The 23974-nt window shown below is 42.0% G+C and overlaps 1 protein-coding gene across 1 annotated transcript in view; it reads right to left on the reverse strand.

Moving 5' to 3' along the window:
* GPC3 (glypican 3) overlaps positions 1-23974 on the reverse strand; it is a 473825-nt gene that overhangs the window by 438994 nt on the left and 10857 nt on the right. The window contains exon 2 of the mRNA XM_019717458.3: positions 2514-2675. Coding sequence (XP_019573017.1) covers positions 2514-2675 — 162 coding nt within the window. The remainder of the gene's footprint in view (positions 1-2513; positions 2676-23974) is intronic.

Genomic DNA, 23974 nt, shown 5'->3' on the forward strand with positions numbered 1-23974 from the left:
GTGGTACTGTGCACATATTTGCAGAAAGCACTCGCTGCTTAAATACTCCCAAAGTGGACTAGTGAAGGAATCCTAAAGAGATTGTGGATCTAGGCCAAAATCAAGACCAGTTTTCTTCAACTTCATGTGGTGGAGAAAATAGCATCAAATTTCATACGAGTGAAGTACTGGAGCAACTTCCTCAATAATTTTCTCTATCAGAATATTGGGGAAGAAATTAATTTTTAGGGAAAAAAACAAAGAACTGTACCCCCCCAGCCCATTCATTACCTTGTCTCTGATTTTAGTCTTGTCTCTCCAGACGTTTGTCACAGAAAGGAATTGGGGACAATGTCTCACAAACATGGCATAATTGCCTTGAGGTCTGGGACCATAGTCTATCTTTTTCCTATGGGGGTTATTTTTTTTTCTAAAAATGAAGCAGCAAAAACGTAAGAAAAAAGAATGAAACAAGATAAGGAGCCAAATATACATGGTAACAAGGTAGAAGGCACCAGTAATGAGTTCAGACATCATTTACTTGTGTCCATGTTTTGCCAGGGTTGTCCTTCTGCCTGTCCTCATAATTTGAGAGTATATATATATTTGCGTGCGTGTGTGTGTGTGTGTGTGTGTGTGTGTGTGAAAGAGAGAGAGAGAGAGAGAGAGATACAACTAGTAGGTGCTGCCCACATTCTCCACCCTCTGTTGCATATGATTAGTATTCAACCTCCATGCTACAACAGCCATATCTGGAAGCTCATCCAATCAAAATATTGTCAGAACTTCCTCTCTCCTAGTCTTATGCTGATCCGGGCCTAGAAAACACAGTATACAAAATGCAGGACTGGACAGAGATGCTGACAGGCCTTCAGATGGACAATCATGTCAGCTACTCTGTATGCAAGAATACCAGTGTGATCACCCTACCACCCGGCTCCAGGCAGGCAATGGTCATCAGTTAACATCTGGGGGCCTGGTTATTCTGGGAATGAAACAAATCACAAATACTCCATTCTGAAAAGGCACCTTGACATCCCAAAGAGTAAGATTCAGCTCTCTTCTTCAACCCAAATCTCATGTCACATCACTTCTTATCACCCCACTTCCAGCTAGCAGATCAGTTCCAAAACCAGTGTAAGAAATACATGAATGGTACATGTATTTTCAAAATCAGCTTAAATTATTTATTCTATTGCCAAATTGTTAGTCTCAACAAACTCTTCATAAGAGTCTGACTACATAAATAGGTTAACAAATACTTCAAGCTTATATATTGTACTTCATATAATCAACCCAACATCCCCTGAGGCTTTGACCCAAAAAAAACTGTTGTGAATGTATGCTTTATTAGCTAATTTGAATAATTTTATTAGCTAACTCTAAGAATTTCATTATAATACACAAAATAAGCTATAATGAACCCACCTTACAATTCAAAGAGGTTAATTCTTATAAAGGTGTTATAAATCTAAAGATTTGGAATATCAAGTAGTCAGAAGTATTGTTTTTCTCTATGATCCCAATTCTCTCTTGTGGGGCAAGAAAAAGGCAGCTGATTCCATCTGCTTAAGGAAAGACAAAAGAAAGCCCCAATAACATAATTTTCCCTCATAGGAGGCAGCATATTGAGGTTGTAAAAAGTATAGACTCTAAGAGCCAGGCCATCTGGGTTCAAATCCTGCTTTCAACATTTATTGGTGGTGTGACCTTGGGCAAGTTACTTAACCACGGTGTGCCTTGCATTTTCATCCACAGAATGGGGATAATAATAATACTTCATAGGATTATTGTGAGGAGTAAATGAATTAATATATGTAAAGCACTTAAGAGCACCTAGCACATAATATTATATGTGTATAAATGCTTGCTATCACCACTACCACTAACATCACCATCCTTAGCTGGGTCTTTGAATCAAGGGAGGTACTCCCCATCCTGCCATGATAGTCCCATATGTTAGCAAAGAGAAATGCAATTTCCTACCCATCTGACAATGCCACAACAGCTTCTTTTACAGTCATACACAGGCATAGTAAGAAGTGAGACTCACAAAGGGAGATGTGGAAACCACTCACACAAATGAGAAAAGTAGGGCCATCAAGCCAGTTTCTCTCTCTTAAATGGAAATGGTCCCAGTGGTCAGAAGGAGTTTGTGCATGTTCCCACAAGTATCTAACTCACTCCTTGAGACGACTAATATTTAAGTAAATTTTCTTTGTTTTTTAAGCAAGCCTTACAGTCTAGTTGAGAGAAAATATTTACTCTTTCTGCAGAGATTTACAGCCTTTACATACAGGTCAACAGAATGTCCTTGGACAATGATTTTTGATAATACTCACCTTTCCAAAGATTGGAATGAAGCTTCTTTAAAAACCGTATTTTTCCTTAAACAGAATCTCTCACTGGGAGGTTTTTAGATCAAGTATTAATGCTAGAATGGTAATTTATAAATTATACTTAGCATTTGAAAGCCCAGTGCCCACATAATGATACCATTGAGCAGTACATCTAAAATGATCCCCAGAACTCACCTTGGAAAACCGCAGCATTCTGAATAATTAAGAACTTGAGCTCCATACTTGCAGACTGAAGCAGTTGTTCCATGTTCAATCGTGCTGTTAGTTGGTATTTTTCTTCCATCTTTCTTGAGCAGCATGTTGGGCCCTTGGGAAGACATACTTGCAAATCTGATCCTGAAACAAACAGTTTTTCATGTTTCAGTAAACAGAATATCACACATACACATACCAACAAAAAAGAGGTGAACAGGGCAAAACAATACATGTCTTTCAAAACACAGTAAAATCTTGATTATTCAAAATTAGTATTTATCTTAACTAATCCCTACTTTCTCCCAATTATACTTATGACTTATTCTTTTTAAATAACCATTAGAATTAATTGCCTAGGCTTGACTCATATATTCTGCATAAACTAATTTATAGCACCAAGCATACGTCATTGAACACTGATATTTAATTTGTCTGTTAAAAGATTAATCTACACTCCTACAATATATTTTCTTTGATTATAATTTATGAATGAGAACACAACCAAGAAGCAATTTTCAAAATTCCAGTTAAGATTTCCTGATGAAATATACGTCAGGCCAACCAATGTTGCTTTTTGAGAGAAATGAATAAAACATCAATATCACATCAAATCTTTGTTGCTGTTATTGTTTTAACTAAAGGTCTGGGGCAAGATTCACAGAGGACACATCCAGAGAAAAATGTTATCATTCAGGCTATCGCCAATGTCCCTTACAATGCCAATTATAGCTCTATCACAAATGCCGACCTCTTTTTCCTCTGAACTCCTAAGCTACTTCATTGCTACCTCCCTTATAATGTAAAATGCTTTTTTATTTTTGCATTTCCATGAAAATTTGCCAAATGATCTCCCTGCTTAGTCTAAAATTAGGGAACTAGTTACCAGAAAATTTATTTTTATTACAACATCTTATTTCCCTAGGAATTCCAGTTATTCATGGCTTTAATGTATATGAGTATGTCCAAGTTTCAAGTTCTGCCTCACATGAAATCACTGGAGTCCAGGGTATTGACTCCAAGCATTCCACTTCCCCCTCCTCAAGGGAGCTGCTGACAAAAGTAGGAAAGGAGAGTACAGATAATACATATCCCCAAACCTAATTCAGCACTGCAATTTATAGTACTAGATCTATAGAAAGGTGATGTTTAATGTGTCAGAATACAATCTGGGGTCTGGAGACACAGAATTCAGATTTATCTCCTATAAATGTCAATCTCACAAACAAACCTTAAATTGATTTTAAACATGGTCTAAGCTTAAAGGCTTTATGATTATCTTCAGAAAAAGAAAAAAAAAACAAAACAACAGCTAGTTCTAGCTCACTGTGTTCTTTCTATACGAGGTTACAAAATGTGATGCTATTCTAGGAGTAGAAACTGATTCAGTTTACTGGACCAAGAAGGGAGTCTCCTTAGGGAAGAGATGCTAATCTAGATTTACACAAGGGGGGTTGCAACACACATGTAGATATGAAAAAGTCTATATAGCAGTTACTTTCCATATACCAAGTTCCTGTCCATTTATCCAGGTTTTATTTACTTTCTTGGTAAACTGAGGCAGTGTGTTTGAAACAATCTGTATTTGAATATATTCATAAAATTAAATGTTATACATAAAATCTTTTGTGTTTTTAAATCTCCATTGTTGATGAGTTCCGTTTTTCAGAAGTGGTAGGGTTTATTTGGCAGGGTGGCTGTTAGTACTGTTCCTACTCCCACCAGCTCTAGCTTGTGAAAGTTACAAAATAATAGGGCTCAGATCTCTCTGTGAAGTACTATGAGTTGCTTAGATCTTAGAAGGTAACAAATTCCCACTCAGTGTACCTACAGAAGCCCAGTAATAATTCTTTGAATTACCATGATGACACCAGTTTGGTTTGCCTTTGATATGCTAATTCATAAAGTAACTTAGACCTTGTATAGAGTGCCCCTTCCCTGAGGGGGTCAAGTCTCATAATTGTATAAGCTCCCACTACCTCAAGAATTCATTTAGCCAAAAATCTAGAACTTTGGGGGAAAACATGTCAGAAGGTATATGTTATATTCAAATGTAAGAAATGTTTATATAGCAATATTTATCCTCCCTCCCAGTTATCACTGCCTGGTTGAGTGATAAAAACAATACAACTGATCTGGGGGCTAAGAGTTAGCTATAGATTGGAGGAAATAAACTATCTATAAACTGGTAAGAATTCAGGATTTCCAAACCAGGAAGGAGAGAAATATATGCCAAAAGGAAAAACATTGTTTTAAGAAAAGTTCACATAACTCACAGGCCAGCTTAAAATAAGGCCCAGTACAAGACAGCATAAGGAATAAAGTGGGCCAGGAGAGCTAGACATGCCTAAATGAAATGACAGCAACGAAATATAACTATTTCAATGCATGAACATGTGCACAAAAGAAATAAAACAGAAAGAATACACAAAACAGAAAGAAACAGAGAAAGAATTTAGACAGGAATACTCATCAACAAAACAAAGAATTACTCTGGGAACCAAATCCCAAGTGAGATGAATAAGAAGTAAAACCAAGGGCAAACAACTAAAGAGGTACACGGAGAATGGGTACATACTTGTGTGCATAAAAGCAGAAAGGCCAATTCAAGAAATAAGATGCAATCTATAAAAGACACAGTAAATAGCAAAGCATTCTTTAAGTATGTCAGGAACAAAAGAAAGTTAAAGGAAAATTGCTCCTTTATTAGATGGAAAGGAAAAGTAATGGTGGGCCACACTCATCAGAGGTGCTCACATTTTGTTGTTGTTAAAATGGAATTCAGCTGGGAAATGGGAACAGAGACAAACAATATAGCCTGGGATGGAGATAAGGAGAGCCAGAAAGGTTCAACTATGTCAGGCTTAATAACTTGCATTTCCATGTGTTAAAAAAAGAGAGTGAGGGAGAGACAGAGAGAGAGAGGAAGGAAGGAACGAAGGAAGGAAGGAGAGAGAGAGAGAGAGAGAGAGAGAGAGAGAGAGAGAGAGAGAGAGAGAGAGAGAGAGAAAATTAACTGAAGTCATTACAGGGCTGCTAGTTTCCATTTATTTGGAAGGATTAAAAAGTACCTTCATACTGTAATATCCTTCCCTAGATTTGAGTTCCTGAAGAGCAGAGAATGACTCCCATCTCCTTTGGGATGCCCTGTCAATCCCATTCAGCCCTGTGCATATAGTGTTGAATTAATGAGCACTGCAGACTGAGAACACTAGTAAAGAAGTTTGTGTCTGTCTCATCTAAAAATAAGTAGTGGAGACAGATGACCCTGACAATTTTACATGTGCATGCTTAACTTTGATATTGGAAGAGTATTGTAAAATACCACAAAAATCAATTTCCAAACATCTTGAAGATACACAAACAGATGTTTCATTTGAAGGAACTACGAAACAATTTACTTCTAATTGTTTTGAGACAATGTCTTGCTTGCACATTGGGTCCAGTTCTGGGTCTTACACCTGAAAGGGGATATTTGAGTTATGGAAGATTTTCTCTGGGGGATTATTCCCACATGTATCCAAGCTGAGCACCTTACCAGTTGCCTACCCCGCCCAGAGGCTAAACGAAAGGTGGTCCACAGAAGGCTTCCTGCAGATGTGTGCTCTTGTGCCAGGGGATGTCTTAGGCTTGGCTACCTGTGGTCTTGTCTTCTTGACCTCCATCACAGACTCTCTCCTCTGGGCCCAGTTCTTGTTTAGTTTGGCTCCAGTCAAGAACTTGACATTTTATACTGTTCCTGGTTTCCCTTAGCCACCTCCCCCAGGACTGGAACTTCAGTTCCTCTTTACTGGGCAGTCACAGGCTCACAATCACTTGGAGATGCAGGGCTTGAGCCCTGCCCCTAATTGGAAGAGGACAGTAAACAATGTGTTTGGGATTGTTTAAATGTGTCTATTCTATTGGATTTTATTCCAAATCAGTAAGTATTAATGGCCTCAACACCGTGGTAGGAACTATGGTGGGCAGGAAAGAGCAAAAGTACTCATGACCCCTCTTATCAAGTTGCTTATAATTTAGTCCTACCCCCACCACTTGCTAGCTGTGCAAGCAAGGGTAGGCTTTTTAACCTCTACATGGCTTTTTGTCCTTATCCATAAAATGAGGTTATCAAAAGCACTTACTTTAGAGAGTTATGGCAAGGATTGAGTGAGATTATACATGTAAAGCTCTTAGCCTTCTTGGTATAAGGTAAATATTCAATACATGTTAAGTAAAATTAAAATAAACAAATAAAAAATAAATTCATGCTAAGAGAGACCAGGCTTTCACACACAAAAACAGCTAGAGAACAGTAAAAGTTGGTCTATGTTAGGTGACAAAATATGTAGTACATTTTCTGAGGTGATGGAAATAGTCCATGTTTTAAGTAGGGTAGTGGTTACGTGAATATATACATTTGTCAAAACTCATTAAATTTTTCACTCAAAATGGGTGCATCTTATTATTTGCAAATTGTATCTCAATAAAGTTGATTTTTAAAATATGTAATGTGGACAACATTTTCTAGATAAGGGAATGCTCACCAGAGGCTCTAGGGGTCAAAGAAGAACTCCAGGAGGCCGTGGGGCTTGAGCTGGACAGTAAGGAAAAGGAAGGATTTGGAGAGGCCAATGGGTGAAATGTGTTTGGCACCAGTGGAGTAGTGGGCAAGACTAACCTGCCTGGAGAGAAGCTGGAATCTAGGGCATAGCTAGCTTATCAGGCAAGATAGGCCAGAATTTGAAGGGCCTTGAATGCAGACAGAGCCTGTGGGCTTGACCTCATAGGGAATAAAGGACCACTGTTGGTTCTTAAGCAGAGGCATAATATGATGAAGAGTGCTATTTAGGAAGATTAGTCTTACAGCCTGAAATTGGGAAATGGACTAAGTAACCCCTCAAGGTCACTTGCAGTCCTTCGATTCTCTAATTAGCTTTATTATGTTCTATATGTTGGCTATTTTACTAGACTGCAATTTTAGCTAACGACTATAAATTGTCAAATATCACATTAAAAAACACATTAAAGAACAGAAATATTAATGTAGACCTTAATCCTTATACTTTCCTAAGAGAGGATAGAACATATTGAAAGAGCAACAGAAGAGAGTGAATCGTCAGGGCTCAGTAACAATGAAAATTGAAAACTTTCCAATATATATATATGATGATTTGACACATTTCATTGCCAAGGTCTCCTTTATGAACACCAGATTACTTTTTTGCTAACAAAGGTACATTGTGCTAAAAATAATAATGTAATATTGTCATTAAAGTAATATTAAGCAAATGAATGAATGATATCTGAAACTGGTTGCTGCATGGCTTGTAGGGAAAATAATAGATGCCTATTAAAATTATCCAAAGGATTAAGTGCAGTTTGCTCTACTAATGAACCGAGAGGAAAAAAAAACATATCAGGCATTTTTAAAAGGTTTTTTATAAATGGAGGACAAGTCAATTTGCCATCCAAAAATATTAGCTAATTTCCTTAGCACATAATAGTGACTTGCTATTAGAACGGTGCCTTTTACACTAATTAATCATTATCTAAATCAAATCTTACACACTCATTAATTTCTTACTAATCAAGATAGGAATACAGATGAAAGAAACGGCTGCATTTGGTAGGGGAAAGTGATGATTGCTGGTGAAAGAAATCATCCTAAGGAACCCAGCTGAAGGTTACCCTTCTGTTATTTAGCCTGAAAGAACATGACCTTGAAGAGGACGCACCTGGGTATCACAACCTCAGACTTTAAATCAAAGATCATGCCTGGGGCCACCATAGATTCTGCCTGTGCAAAAATACAGGCCAAAATGTCGCTACCACACAGGAGTACTAGGAGTTTAAAGCAACCCTAGAGATAAGCCATTCTCTAAGCCTGAGAATTAAAGAATGAATTACCTTTATCTCTATTGCCAACTGTCAATTAACTGCATATCATATCATGTCCAGTAAAGGTTGGATCCCTAGATTGCTATCCTCTCCCACAAAGAGGTTCTTTCTGGACCACATTCCCAACCAGCAGTCAACATGTACTCTGGGAACACGAATTCAAAGATTACATTCAGCCTGCCAACGTGGTGAATGATTCACTCATCCAACATTTACTGAATGCCTACTTTGTGCCAGGGAATATGCTCAGCGCAAGGAATACAATAGTGAACAGGGAGTTCACGGACTGGTCCAGAAAATGGGCACCTAAACTAAATAGAATCTAGAAATCTCTACGTCATTCTGGACACCTCACTTGCCCTCATCCCCTATAACCAAATGTCACTAATCCCACTGGCTCTGATTTTTAAATGTCCCTCATCATTCCCCTCCTTTCCATATCTGCCTCATCATCTCACCTCTTTTCACTTGAACCACTAGAACAGCCTCCAAACTGGCCTTCTTGTCTCTACACTCTCCTCCACACAAGCCCTGGACTGATATTCCTAAAGTACCTATATGATCACATCATTCTCTTTCTTAAAAAACCTCCAGGAAAAATGGAGCAAGGTCACAGATGTGTGAAAGTGGGTGGCATGTTGGGGCATTACAAAGGAACCTGGTAAGGCTGGAGGGAAAAGTGATCTGGTGGAGAGTGACAAGGGCCACATGAAGGGGAGCTATGCGAGCCCTACTACAAGATGATTCCTGGTTATATTTGGTTATTTTTTGTTTGTTTTATATTTTCCAGTTTTACTGAGGTATAATTGACTCCTAGTTATCTTTGGATTGGATTCCCACAGGAGAGAGTGTTTGTGGGAGCAGAAAGAGACGTACTCCACGAGCTTTCTGTCCTTTGAATTCCCATAGCACTCTGCATCTTTACAAAGACACTTCTCACACTCTCTAACTTTCAATCATAGTTATGTTTGCATGCCTTACCTCCACTAGATTTAAGTTCCTTGATGGAAAGACTTGTGACTGACTCATCTTTGTATCTCAAGAGGCCCACTGAGGTTTGGGCTTGATGCCCGCCCCTCTCACTTGGAACCAATGCCAGAACTTCAAGAGAGTTCAGTTTTAAAGAAACTAGGTCAGATTAATTGATACCACTAGAGCAACTTTTAGAAGAGCAGTACTCTGTTCCAGGGAAAATGAAGAGATCTCTCTCTCTCTCTCTCTCTCTCTCTCAAACACAGACACACAGTCTATTTAGATGGGGGGAACCCCTAATAAAAACAAAATTGGGGGCCGGCCCGGTGGCTCAGGCGGTTAGAGCTCCGTGCTCCTAACTCCGAAGGCTGCCGGTTCGATTCCCACATGGGCCAGTGGGCTCTCAACCACAAGGTTGCCAGTTCAATTCCTCGAGTCCCGCAAGGGATGGTGGGCTCTGCCCCCTGCAACTAAGATTGAACACGGCACCTTGAGCTGAGCTGCCTCCCGGATGGCTCAGTTGATGGTTGGAGCGCGGGCTCTCAACCACAAGGTTGCCAGTTCAATTCCTCGACTCCCGTAAGGGATGGTGGGCAGCGCCCCCTGCAACTAAAATTGAACACGGCACCTTGAGCTGAGCTGCCGCTGAGCTCCTGGATGGCTCAGTTGGTTGGAGCCTGTCCTCTCAACCACAAGGTTGCCGGTTCGACTCCCGCAAGGGATGGTGAGCTGCGCCCCCTGCAACTAGCAACGGCAACTGTACCTGGAGCTGAGCTGCGCCCTCCACAACTAAGACTGAAAGAACAACAACTTGAAGCTGAACAGAACCCTCCACAACTAAGACTGAAAGGACAACAATTTGACCATTGTTCCCCAATAAAGTCCTGTTCCCCTTCCCCCAATAAAAAAAAAAAAAAAAATCTTTAAAAAAAAAAAAAAATTGGTTTGGAGAACAATGCCAGCTACTCTGGAGTTGGGATAATCATTCTTTTAGTTGAGAATTCTGCCAGAGGGAATAAACTAAGTCAATTTTCTTGTCTCTCCTAGTCACTCTTTCATTAATTATTATTCTACTCAGATAAGTAGCTGAGAGCCTGTCATTCTGGAACTGTATAATTTTTATTTTTCAGATACAATCTTCAAATATGCAGACCTGGAGCATAGCTGAGAATTTCAATACCCTAGGCCCAATCTCAGTGCTAGGCCTTTCCCTATGTAAGCACATTGCGGGGAAAGAGTCCTTTGCTACCAAGACTAAAGTGTTATCTGCTGTGCTACCAAATCAGCTGTGTGACTTAACCAAATACCTTCTCAAATCTGGGCCTAATTAAATGACCCCTAAGGTAATCTCAGGTCTGAGAATCTAAGTTCTCCAACTGTAGGTCAATCGATAGTCACTGGGCCCATTCTAGAATGGGCATTGGGAGGACACAAAAGAAGCAAAGGACTTGTTTCTGCCCTTCTAGGAAAGTTTGGTTAATAGTACTTGGCTATATACATGAACATGGATATGGGGCCAAGTTCAACAGTTAACTCAGCCTTTACAGTGCTTCACCCCATGTAGTGACCACATTCCCTTTGTCTCCAGAGGCCAACTAATGGCAGATAGCTTCCTGATGGGATGGCATGTAGTGGCAAAGGGAAGGATTCTGAAATCAGACAGACCAGAGTGTGAACCCCAACTTGGTCACTTAATAGCCATGTTATCTTAGGCAAGTTACTTAATCTCTGAGCCTCAGCTTGCTTATCTATAAAATGGGGACAATTACACCTGCCTCTCAAAGTAGTTGTGAGAATTAAACTTGTATTTAATGTTTCCCAAACATATGCCTCCATTTCCTGCTTCCTGTTTTGCTCATGCTATTCCTATCCCTGGAGTGCTCTTCCCCTAGCTTCAGCTATTAAAATCTTCTCATCTACAAGGCGCTCTCTCTCAAGTGTCTCTTTTATAATGTTTGTCTCCCCTCCCCAAGCTACACTCCCCACCAAATAAACTCCATGAGCTGTCAACTCAGAATTTTCTACACACTTTGTAGATCTCATACTGCATTTTGCAATCTAGGTTTTATAGTTATTGGTATACTTTTCTTATCCCTCTTATTAAATTGTTAAGTTTCTGTAGCCAGGAATTACTTATAGCTTGGCTATCTTTGTATTCCTTGACATGGCACAATGCTCAGTATATAGTACATATTCAATAAATGCTTGTTGAATGAATGAACAAATACTCAACGAGACCCTGTTTTCTATACATAGTAAGTTCCCTGTGTCTTAAAGAATTCAAACTTAATTTGGGTAGCAATATCATGGACACTAGAGAAAGGACTCCTGCACTTGATAGGAGGCTAGACCCTGTGACCTCCAAGGTTCTTTTCTTTCTGCATTTCCATGAAGGCCATACACTAACTCATTAATCTCTTTATATACCAAGAATGGTGTCCCCCAAAAAGATATGTCCATGTCCCAACCCCCAGAACCTGTGAATGTGACCTTATTTGGAAAAAGGGTCTTACAGATGAAACTAAATTAAGGATCTTAAGATGAGGTCATCCTGGATTATCCAGATGGGCCCTAAATCCAATGACAAGTGTGGGGACAGAGTCCCAGAGAGCAGTTTCCAGGCTCTCGGCCTCACGTGGAAAGGTGCTGCCTTGGGTAGTGGATGGCCATCAGCTATAACTAGTTGGCCATCAACTGTTACCGGTTAGCTATCAGCCACTAATATAACTGCCGTGGCTACTCTGGGGGGTTGGTTGGCACAGAAGCGGACGGCAGATTGCGCATCGTGTGCAGCCTGCTTCCTGTGTCTCCAACCCAGCCGCCAGCAAGACTATAGTGGTATGATCCCCCTATCCTGTTCCTTTTTGGCCTCGCCATATCCTGCGTTCTTATGCGGGGAATGGGACCAGAGACCCCGCATGACACATGGCGCAGCAAGCAGAGTATGGTGCCGGCCAAAACTCTCCAAAGGATGGTGGAGCAGTTTATGCATCAGAAAACTCAGTCTCGGGAAGCCTGTGAGGAGTGGCGCCAGGAGCAGGAAACGCAATCTGCCTGGGAGAAACGTGACCCCTCGGTGAATTGGTGGTGCTCTCGAGCCTTTGGATGGCATGCCGCCCTGTTGGCCATAGCAGGCATCGCCTGCTGTTTGGTAGCCTGCTGCTGCGGTAGGCTCCGAAGGTTGCGGTCATCTTACACTGAGGCCTCTACCCAATCGGACACCTAGTGTGGCGAGCAGGACTCCGGCCAGGTAGGAATGGTGTCTGACCTTGGGCAGGAGGACAGAGTCACACAGTGTTCTCAGGAGTTGGACCCAGAGGAGGGGTGGGAGGACATGGATGGCTCTCTGGCCAGCGTGGGGAGGGCCCTGCAGGTTCTATCTGAGCGGTTGCCAGAGAAGGCGAAGGGTACAGCCGACCGTGTGGGCTGGATGTTCCTCACCGCGTTGCGTTGTAACACGGAAGACGTGCTTAATGAAATGGCCCAGGTGTGGGACCAGCAACCCCAGGGGGAGGCACTGGAAGCTCAGGACCGCCAGATGGAGGAGGTCCTCACCATGTTGTGTCATAACTCAGAGGAAGCGTTTGCTGAAATAGCCCAGGTGCGGGACCAGGTGTCCCGGTGGGAGGTGCTGGAAGCTCGGGTCCACCTGTTAGAGGAGGAGCCCCATAGTATAGATTCTGAGGCAGAGGCGGAAGCCAGTGGAGACAATGTAGCTCCCAACCCCCACGCCTGGCCCATCATGCAGCAAAAGGTGAAGTACGAACAGCCTTTGGGCCGTGGGGGCGTTGCTGCTGGCAACCCAGCAATGACTTCGTTCACAACCTACATCCCTTACACTCCCACTGAGTTGCAGGAGCTGGGGAGGCAGTGCCAACAGTGCCCTGGAGACCCAGTCTCGGCTTAGCTGCTAATTTTACAGGATGAGGGGGCAGACAGCATTCTCTGTTCCCCAGGCAAAATGGAAAAGCTCGCCTTTGTGACAGGGAATCCATCCCTGCGACACAGGTTACAGAATTGCCATAGGTTGGCCCAAGACCAGGGCAACCACACTCTAATAGAGTGGCTCACTGCTGTGGTACGCACAGTATGGGGACAGGCTGGTGAGCTGCCAGACAGTGTGAGTCAATGGCGATCATATACTGAACTTAATCAAATCATCCGTGAAATGGGTATGAGACATGCTATGTTCAACCCTAATATGCAGGGGCTGGATGACGAACGTTGTACAGCCAGCATGAGAGATCTGGTTTTGGATACTGCACCTGCGAGTGCTTTTGGATCCTTGGTTGCCATTTGGATCCATTCTTACGCCCTATGTAGGGCGGCAGATCCATGAAGTTACAACTGCCATGGCCACCCTAGGGGATGTTGCAAGCCGGCGGCAAGGGGAGTTAAGACCAGGAGGTCCACGCAGTTGAGACCTGGAAGCCCAAATCTAAAGTAAGGGGGCAAGGTCGCGGGCCTCAGAGAGCAAGACGCATGCAGATGTGGCGTGATCTCGTGGCAGCAGGGGTCGATCGGGAAAAAATAGACCGACACACCAATGCACTCTTGTTGGAACTTTGGAAACAGTTGTGTCCGGAATAGCAATTCCGGCAAAGCCTAAAGGAGAAGTCCGGGAAAGCATGACCCGTGTCCTTCCAGGACTTCATGCAGCCGCTTAAATCCAACTCCTTTCAGCTTGATTAGGGGTGGGGCCAAGGTACCTGATCAGAGGGGACGAGCAGGGACCGGAAGCCCCACGTGGAACTGTCCATACATTGGTCCCCTTCTAATGTGCAGAGGGTTTTGGCCCTAGTTGACACTGGCGCCGACTGCAGTCTTGTTTATGGGAACCCAGAGCTGTTCCCCGGACCAGCAGTCTGCATTGATGGCTACGGGGGAAAGACTCTGACTGTGAAAGCCGTTTCCTTACCACTGGGTATAGGAAGGCTTCCTCCTCGTACCTACAAGGTTTATGTCTCCCCCGTTCTGGAGTATATTCTAGGGGTGGACGTGCTACATGGCCTCAGCTTACAGACGTCGGTGGGAGAGTTCCGTCTCCGGATCCGGGTGGTGAAAGCGGTGACACGCGGGCATGCTCACCACCCTCCTCAAGTGTTTCCACAGCCCTGGCGCGTGGTTACAGTGCGACAGTGCTGCCTGCCAGGAGGACAGGAGGAGATTGGTCGTACAATATTGGAATTGGAGAAGGCACATATTGTGAGGCCAACGCACAGTCCCTTTAACTCCCCAGTATGGCCTGTCAAGAAGCCAGATGGGACCTGGCAAATGACTGTGGACTATGGGGAGTTGAATAAGGTGATGCCACCTGTGCACGCTGCAGTGCCTTCAATACACGATTTGATGGACCTCTTGACTGTTTGCTTGGGAATGTACCACCATGTAGTAGAACTGGCGGATGTTTGCTTCCTGTGTCTCGATCTGCCGCCATTGAGAATATGTAAGCACCTTGGCTGTGAGCCACTATTTATTGTTCCAGCACAGTACCCTGAGAATCCTGGCTGTGCCCAGAAAGTAGGTGGACATCAAGAGACACTCCCTATGATATTACGTGAACTGGACTGAAACTTTTTCTCGTGAGCTGGGTTCCTGACACAGGGCCCCCTCGTGGAAGACACTTGTCATGTAGATTGTGAGGCAAGATCCTGGAAGGGTGGAGTGTGGGGACAGAGTCCCAGAGAGCAGTTTCCAGGCTCTTGGCCTCACGTAAAAAGGTTCTGGCTCGGGTAGTAGATGGCCGTCAGCTGTAACTAGTTGGCCATCAGCCGTTACCAGTTAGCCATTAGCTACTAATATAACTGCCATGGCTACGCTGGTGGGTTGGTTGGCACAGAAGTGGACGGCGGATTGCACATCATGTGCAGCCTACTTCCTGTGTCTCCAACCCAGCTGCCAGTGAGACTATAGTGGTATGAACCCCCCACCCCCCATTTATAGCTCCATTGGTGTTCTTTTTTGGCCTTGCCGTATCCTGCGTTTTTATGTGGAAAGCGGGACCAGAGAACCCCGCCTGATACAAGTGTCCTTATAAAAGACTCAGAGGAGAGACTCAGGAAGAGTAGAAAGCCTTGTGAAGACAGGGGCAGAGATTAGAATGATGCAGCTACAAATAAAGGAAGGCCTGGAGCCACCTGAAGAGGCAAAGAAGGATTCTCTCCTAGAGCCCTTAGAGGGAATGTGGCCCTGGCAACACTTTGATTTTGGATTTCTGGACTCTAGAAGTGTAAGATAATAATTTCAGTTGTGTGAAGCCACCAAATTTGAGGTAATTTGTATGGCAGCCCTAGGAAACTAATACTTACACTCTCCCTCTACCCGACCTATAAATATTTTCCTAGTCACGTCTAAATGTTTCATCGTGGGTGAGTTACTACTTTGTTTGAGCAGTTTCATCAGGTGTTGTCTCAAAGTGCAACACTTCTGGAGTAATTCCCTAGTACCTCAAGGCTAAAGGGTGTACTTCGTATATTCCTCCAGCACAGGAAAGAAGGGAGGGATAATAATCCAGAACACCTGGATAGGGACTAGGGACAATGTCAAAAAGGAAATATTTTTAAAAAGATAAAAGTGATCAAAACAAAATTTTATCTAGGGTCAGCCTTGTGAAAGTCATATTCACAGAGCCCAAATGTCACTTTAATAGCAATAGACCCGTATTATAAGAAGGAAGAAGTCTTGCAGAAGTGAAAAATATTGCCTCAGTCCTTGGCCCATATTCCAGAAAGTCTGTTAAAAGGGTGCTTGAAACAATCCAAATGCCTCATTCTCACTGCTCACATGCATTTGTTCTGTTATGTTCAACAAATTAGGCATACTTGGATACATGAAAACAATTGTTTCAAGCTATTAGGAATTAAATAATTACAAAGAGAGCCGGGCGACAATGGAAGATGCCTATCAGTCTGGGCCTCCAGCCCAACCCCGAATTTGTAGGAGTCTCTCTTCACATTACATCTGCCCTAGCCTTCAGCACTTCCAGAGATACTGTTTAACCAGCTCCCAGGCAAATCTTTTGGATGCCCAATTGCCCTCACTGTTAAGATGTTTTTCCCAGCCCTAATGGCTAACCTAAATTTCAGTTTCAAGCCACTGCACCTTGTAATTACATTCTCAGCCGCTGTAAATAATCTGTGCCCTCTATTTTATCTTTCCCTTTCCCTATGATAGGAACCTGCGGAAAAGGGAGTCAGTTGCCTTGTTAGTACAACATACACACTGCACCTGAGCAAAATGCAACCAAAAGAAAATCAAACAGTCACTCTTGATCCCTGAGTGAGAAGCAGTTATTGATCTTTTCCCTTTTCCTATCCTACACTGACATGCTCTAGTGCTGTGGCATTTATGCCATCTTGGGGAATAGCTGTGTAAATGCTCCAGTAATTTTATACATCTTCAACATACTGTTGTGTTAGAATTTGAGTATCTGAAGGACTGAGAAGGACAGATTTTCCTTCTCCTCCTCCCACCCTCATGTAATATGAATCAAAATCCTCAGTAACTGGCCCTCCTCCTGCATGCTACTGAAGTCTAGACTTGGTGGCAACCCATTTCTGTGGAAGAGATTTAATGAAGGAGAAAGTGCATGGGAGGGGAGTTGGCAAGCAAACCATTACAGAGCAACTATAAGAAACTTGGAGACATGTGATTTTTTGGTACGTTGAGGTTGGAAGCTAAATGATGTTGTATCAAACACACACACACACACACACACACACACACACACACACACGTTGGTGAGTTCACTTTATCCTGAACCAAATGTTTCCTAAAATTGAAGAAAATCTAAGTTATTAATGCAACACATAAAAGACTTTTCAACGATGCTCAGTAATGACTTTTCCTCCCCTGCTTTCTTCAGGAGCTATGAAAAACAAAAATAAATTACCCAAACAGGTGATTTGGGGATTTCCTTCCATTGCCATGATTTCACTGAAAAACTCAAAAATTGCTAATAGTAACTTAATTCTCCTGTCAAGCCGTGGGTGATTCAAATACAGAGCTCTCCAGAGTCCAGTGTAGGCTCCAAGAGGCCATGCCAGGAGGGCTCCAGATCAAGCTGAAAGAACCAAGCCTGGATTCAGGGTTTCCCTATGTGCTGCTCGTCTTATATGACCCACCAGCTCTCAAGACCACAGCTATTTGGTTCAGAAATATCTGCCTCATTTAGTTTTTACTTTTATAAAAAAGGGAAAACTGAAATAAAGGAGAAATGTTGACACGGGGATTATGGAGCCAATTCTCCCAAACCGTGCTGACCATGCACGTCTAAGAAGTGCTGGGTTCAAGGTAGCCGACACTACAGTGAGCTGGGGCAGTGATGGAAAAAGGTTGATGCAATCACTGAGGCAGTTCAACTCGTAGAAGATAACCTCCACTGAACAGGAAAATTGAATGCCCATGACCTCTGGCTGCTGAGCTGCATTCAGGATGCAGCATTCCCACAAGTTTAAGCGACTGCTCTTCCCATGACTTCCTCCTTCCCCTCAGCAGATAAGGAGACCCTGCCATGCAGGGTCCCCATCTGTCTACGTATATGCCTCCCCAAGAGCAGGAAGAGTGGAGTATTTAACCTCAAGTCCCCAACATCCCAGCATCTCACACATACTGGGTTCTCAAGACTGGTTTTGGGCATAATTCCTAGAAATGTGAAGCCCATCACAGAGTAATAATTAGAAACATGGCTCTGGAACCAGACTAAGTGGATTTAATTTCATTTCATAATTTGACTTTGGAAAAGTCACTAAACCTCTGTAAGCCTCAGTTTTCTCATCTGTAAAATGGGGGAGATAATAATACCCACCTGGCAATGCTATTGTGAAGATTACATAGGATATTGCCCATAAAGGGTTTAGCACAGCGCCTGGCTCAGTAAATGTTAACGATTATTAGTACCGCCCCCACCAAAGGTGTTCAATAAAAACTTCTGAATTGAACTCACAGCAGTGGGAATGACTAGCAGATGTGAAGGTGGCCCAGGCTTCTTTTTGTTGTTGTTTTTTTTTTTGTTTTTTCCCCACCTCACTATGCACCAGATGACCTCCAAGAATTTTTCTTTCTCTCTCTCTCTCTCTCTCTCTCTCTCTCTCTCTCTCTCTCTCTCTCTCTCTCTCATTTTTCTTTCTTTTAGAAAAAGGATAGAATAGGGGATAGTTAGGCTCTACTTTTGGTGATCTTCAGTTTTTCATTCAGGGCAGAAAACCAAGTCTGGCAAAGTCAGGCAGATGATTTTCTGAGAAATATGACAAGGCTATTAAAAACTTTAAATGAGAGTTGTATAATGAGCATGAATCTGAATATATTTAAATTTCCTCTAGATCCAGGAATTCCAGCAATATCCTTATATTTTTTTAAAATGTGCTTTTCCAAATGTGAGGAGACGAAAGCCCTAAAAGATAGCAGACTTTCTACAAGGGTGGGAATGGGGTGGGGACTCACATTGTCATAAAAATTAACCCATGAAAATGCACTGGATTTTATTACCAAATGGATGCCTGAGGATTAATAGATTTTTAGGTTCTTTACTATCAAGAGAGCAACCTGCATGCCTGAAATAATTAAGAAGAGACTCAATTATCTAGTAAACTGAAATTTCAAACCACCCTGCTTACCTAAATGAGGAAAGCTGCTTAGACTAAAGTGTCATTACTTCTATTTAGACAAGCTTTAGCAAAGATATACAAGGAGCTAAAGAATGGGACCCCACATTCTTCCCTAAGCCACAACAATGCCTGTTTATATAAATAGGGTTTTCAATAACAGAACAGAATCTGACAAAAAATGTTTCCATTATTGTCTCTGAAAAAAATGCAAATACAGAAGATGAAAGACAAGAGGCTTTCACTATGATGGGCACTGAACACCCTAAAATATTTATTCTATGTAAGTCTAAGCCTGGATTCCAAGTAGATCTAAAAAATAGGCAATGGCCCTCCTTAAAAAGGTCTGAGGAGACACAAAGGTTTCTCTGACTCGTGGCAAGTTCAGTGCATATTTATTCAAAACCTCAGTTTAAAAAGAAGTAAAAGTAGCAGAAGATATCTATTTACCTTTACTTGGCAGCCTCTTCCAAAATCTGGGCCAAAATATAAATATCATTGCCTCCACCATCATCACCATCTGACAATCAAATACTCCCACATGACCACAACGACCTCCAGGCGCAAACTAAAAGCTCATTAAAGACTATATGAAGGCTATTTATAGAAGAACTAAACAAAGGCTGAAAGAACTATTAGCAAAATTAATTTGACTGTTGATACTTTTGACAACTATTACTATTTGTTTGAACTCAAGTATCTAACTCCTTCACTTACAGGTATTGATGACTATTGAGATAGCACATATCCAGAGTTTTAAACTGACCTTGTAGTTTTTTGGTTCAAGAACTCAGATTTTGACCTATACTCTGTATATCAGCCTTCCTGTTGCTGTTTAGGCAGCTGATAAGAGGCAGAAATCCCTCTCGCTCATTAGGCCATTAGCTGCTGTTAAGCAAAGTACTAGGGATGGGGGGTGTTCAGTGGCCCAAAGGAATGTGCCGGAATCCACATATAAAGCCAGCCCCAATTTGGGGTTAAGAATTTAACCTTAAAAGGCTGACAAGTCATAAATTTGCCTGAGGCTCATATATATGTGTGACTTTCACAGTTTATATTTCCTAGCCAGGACTCAAAGTCAAAACATGCCCCTGATTAATGAATGGTACTAATTGTTATTCCTGACTTGAGAACATTAGTCTTTATCCAAAATATTTTCTTAAAAAACACAAATCTCATACCTAAAACTCTCTAGCTTAAGGGAGTTGGGATAACTAGCTAGAAAAAAAAAATAGGAAGAGGAGCCTAATATCTGTTACTGGGTGCTACCATTTTGGTAATCAAGATTGACTCAAAAGCTTCCATTTCATTGTGTCCATCAAGCAAAGTGCAAAGGAATGCCCTCCAAATCTAAACATTTGAGATATAGCAGCCATCTGTGACTCTGCACAAAAACCGAGCTGGGGCAGCGGTGGGGGTGGGGAGAAGGGCTGAAGTATCTTCAAGCACATTTTGTCTAACTTATCTTGTTAAATATTTATATGTAAGTGCATAACCTAACAACCTTGGCCAAGCTTGTAAGAGATAATAGATACAGCACAAACAAAAGATCCCCATAAGCGTAAAGACAAAGAAAAAATACCAAAGAATAGTCTAACTGGAATACATTCTCTAACCTGAAGCCAAATTTGAAACTACGACAATAAAATCCTGCAAGTGAAACAATGTCCCTGAAATGTGATAACTTCATCAGGGAAAAGCAGGCTACAATTTGGTTAGCCTACAAGGTAGTTGTCAGTTCTACCCCACACTAGCAGAGTTTTAAAGGGGCTCCCGTATCTTCAGAAAAAGGAAAAGGCATTCAGTATAAGAAAATAGATTTCTAAGCACAAAGATGCCATTTGAGTTCATTGAGAATTATGGCAAAGTGAGACAGAATGCCCACTACATAGCAATGATCTGAGGTACAAGTCAGATATATGTAACCTTGTCCTATCTGTACAAAAAGCCTTTTAAATACTCAGAATTCTTAGTAAGTGGAATGTAAATTCATGGGTGCGTATTTTAGAGCTCTTCATCTCCAAACTAACTAAGGAATCGAATTTCGCAATATCCCAAGAGAAGTAACCAGGTACCCAAACCAAATATGTGGGCAGAAATGGAAAGCCTGTTTTCTCTCCAGAATCACCCAGGGTAGGCGGATGTGGCGTAGGCAGAGGAAGATGGGGGAACAGAGGAGAGAAGGAAATCAGGAGCTACAGGAAAAGGAAACAACTTAAAACTAAAATACGGAGGAAAATATAAAACATTCTACTCATCAATTTTTTTTAGAGAACAAGAAACACAAAACCATCCAATAAATATAACAAACCATAAAACACCTTCTGTTCTAAATTATAACCAGTTGAGAGAGAGTGTGAGGGTGGAAAGGAGGAAGGTGAAAAGGGAACATGTGGGGAGCAGTACAACAGGGGATGAAGGGAGGGCCTTCAGTAGCTTTGGAAGTATACTGAGCCCCAGAAGGGCTGTGATGAATGTGCAGAGCACCCACTGTTTCCCTTAGCTATGGGTGTCACAGCAACTTGGGTTACTTATTAGTACTCTATAAAATGTTGATGAGCTTTTAGGGACTTTTACCCAGATTTGTTAGTTGATAATATGTCTCATTTTCATTAGGAACTAACTTGAAAATAAAACTGGATATTGTCAAGGGGTGGGCAAAGGAAGACTAAATGATTGAATAAATGCTGGTTCCAACATCACGTTCAGGCTTTGTGAATGAGGCAACCTTACTCTCTCAAAGAACAAAGAAAAGGCAATCTGATAGCTTTTGAAGGCCAAAAGAACCTTCAGGCACCATTATTAAATTGACCCATAGCACTGAAGTTTTAAAGGCAAGAAACAACTTAGGTTTTAGAAATTAACACTTGTATCAAAACCTTCAGAATTCCATGGGGGGAATAAACCTTTATTTCAGAAATGAACTTTGAAGTTTGAAAGCAAAGCAGAAAATCTCTTTCTGAAAACAGAAGGGGCTATTTGAAGCAGTGAGCACAATTCTTCCATGGCTCTTTAAAACTCTTCAAATTTCCACTGCGACTTCTGAGGATGGCCAGAGAACAATACCCCAGAATGCCAGCAAAAGAGAAAATGGGAAACCAGTAGGTCCCTAGGGTAAGGACAAAATGATCTCAGAAGATATTTACCTCTGGCCACATTCAATTAAGCCAAGGACTAAATTAGAGGTTCTACCAATGGTGTGTGTGGGGGGGGGGAGGGAACAAAGACTGTTTTCCAAACTAGTCCCAAAGTTGTTAGCCACCCAGCAGAGATCTTGTAGGCTCTCTCTAGCCTATTCATTGTCACATTCTTATTCTCATACATTCTCTCCCTCCCCTGCTCCCCTCAACTCACTGAATCTCCCTCTCTCCTTCCTCTTTCCACCCTTCCTCCCTCACTCCCCCATACATTTCTTCCATATAGATCTCTCAGGCCACATCAATGAATGAATAGCTGAAGCATAGCACAAACCTGAGAAATCAAAAAAACATTGCTCTAACCATTATGTGCAAGACCCTCTCTAAGTGCTACAAACTTCTTACCCTCAAGGAGCTTACACTTGGAAGCAGCCCTTTTCAAACTTTAACATGCACACAAATCACCTGGGCTCTTGTTTGAAAATACGAATTCTGATTCAGTAGGTCTGGGATGGGGCCTGAGATTCTGAATTTTTTACAAACTCCCAGGTGATGCTGATGCTGCTGGTCCGGGGCCACACTTTAAGAAGCGAGGCTCTAGTAAGAAGAAAAAAGTCAAGTACATAAATAATTACAAGAGCAAGCGAGAACCAAGGCAGTAGAAGTACAGTGATAGCAGGGTTCAAAGGGGGAAATGATCACATCTAGTCATGGGGAATCATGAGGTGATTCATGAAGAAGATGGCACTGCACTGACACCTTGAAAGATGGGACAACAGTCAGGTAGCCTATAGGCAAAGGCTTGGAGGCAGACACATACAGGGTCCTTTCAGTAATGATTTAGCAGCCTGTTATGCTTAAGTAGAGGGCACACATGCCACAGGGGTAAGAGTGAGAGACATGATTGAGGCAGACTCACAGGACATAACCATTTAATCTGAGTATGAGATGTGCAAAAAGAGAAGTCAAGGATGATTTCAAGGTTTCAAGTCTGGGTACCAGACAGAGATGCTATTACCAGAAATATAGAATGTTGGAGAGAGGCAGGTTTGTGCAGATAGGAAAAGAAAATAATGGATTAATTTTTGAGTCTCTTGAAAGTGAAGCACTGGCAGGACTTCTGGATGGAGATAACCAGCCGGCAACTGGGAAACAGTGAACTGGAAAGCAAGGAAGAGGTCATGTTGGAAAGAGATATAGGAGTCATTCAAACAGCGAAGATAGTGAAGTCATGGGAATGGGTGTGGGAATGAACAGATAGAGAACGGAAAGGGCAAAGGACAAGCGCTACTGAAACGCTTTCATTTAATAACAGGTGGGCGGAAGAGGGCAAACAAGCAAAGACAGAACCAGCTTTACAGTGGGAGGGGAACCCACAGTAAAGAATGTCACAAAAGTCAAAGGAGTGTGGGAATTTAAGTCAAATACTTTGTATCCAGACCATATTTCCTCCCCTCATAATCCAATGGGTATACTGGAAATAGCATAAGCTAAGCTATGGAGTGAGACACATCTGGAGGCAAATCCTGGCTCCACCACTTACACAACCTTTGGAAAGTAAACCTTTCATCTATAAAATGGAGATAAACCACCTACCAACATTTCAGGTTTGCTGGGTAGATTAAATGAGAGATTAAATATAAAACAACTGGCATATAGTAGGCACTCAGTAAATGGTAGTTCCTATGATTTTCCTTCTTGGCCCTTCCAAACTATTCCATCAACCTGAAAGTGACCTCAAGAAATCTGGAGAACAAGAAGTTTCAAGCTTACATTGAATGACAGTAGAAATCCTGATGAAGGCAACCTCTTAAACAACAGGGACATTAAAGAAACCATTCATGCCAGAGAA

The sequence above is a fragment of the Rhinolophus sinicus genome, chromosome 18 (genome assembly GCF_057876585.1).
Source record: "Rhinolophus sinicus isolate RSI-liver-muscle chromosome 18, RSI-T2T, whole genome shotgun sequence".
NCBI classification, from domain to species: Eukaryota; Metazoa; Chordata; class Mammalia; order Chiroptera; family Rhinolophidae; genus Rhinolophus; species Rhinolophus sinicus.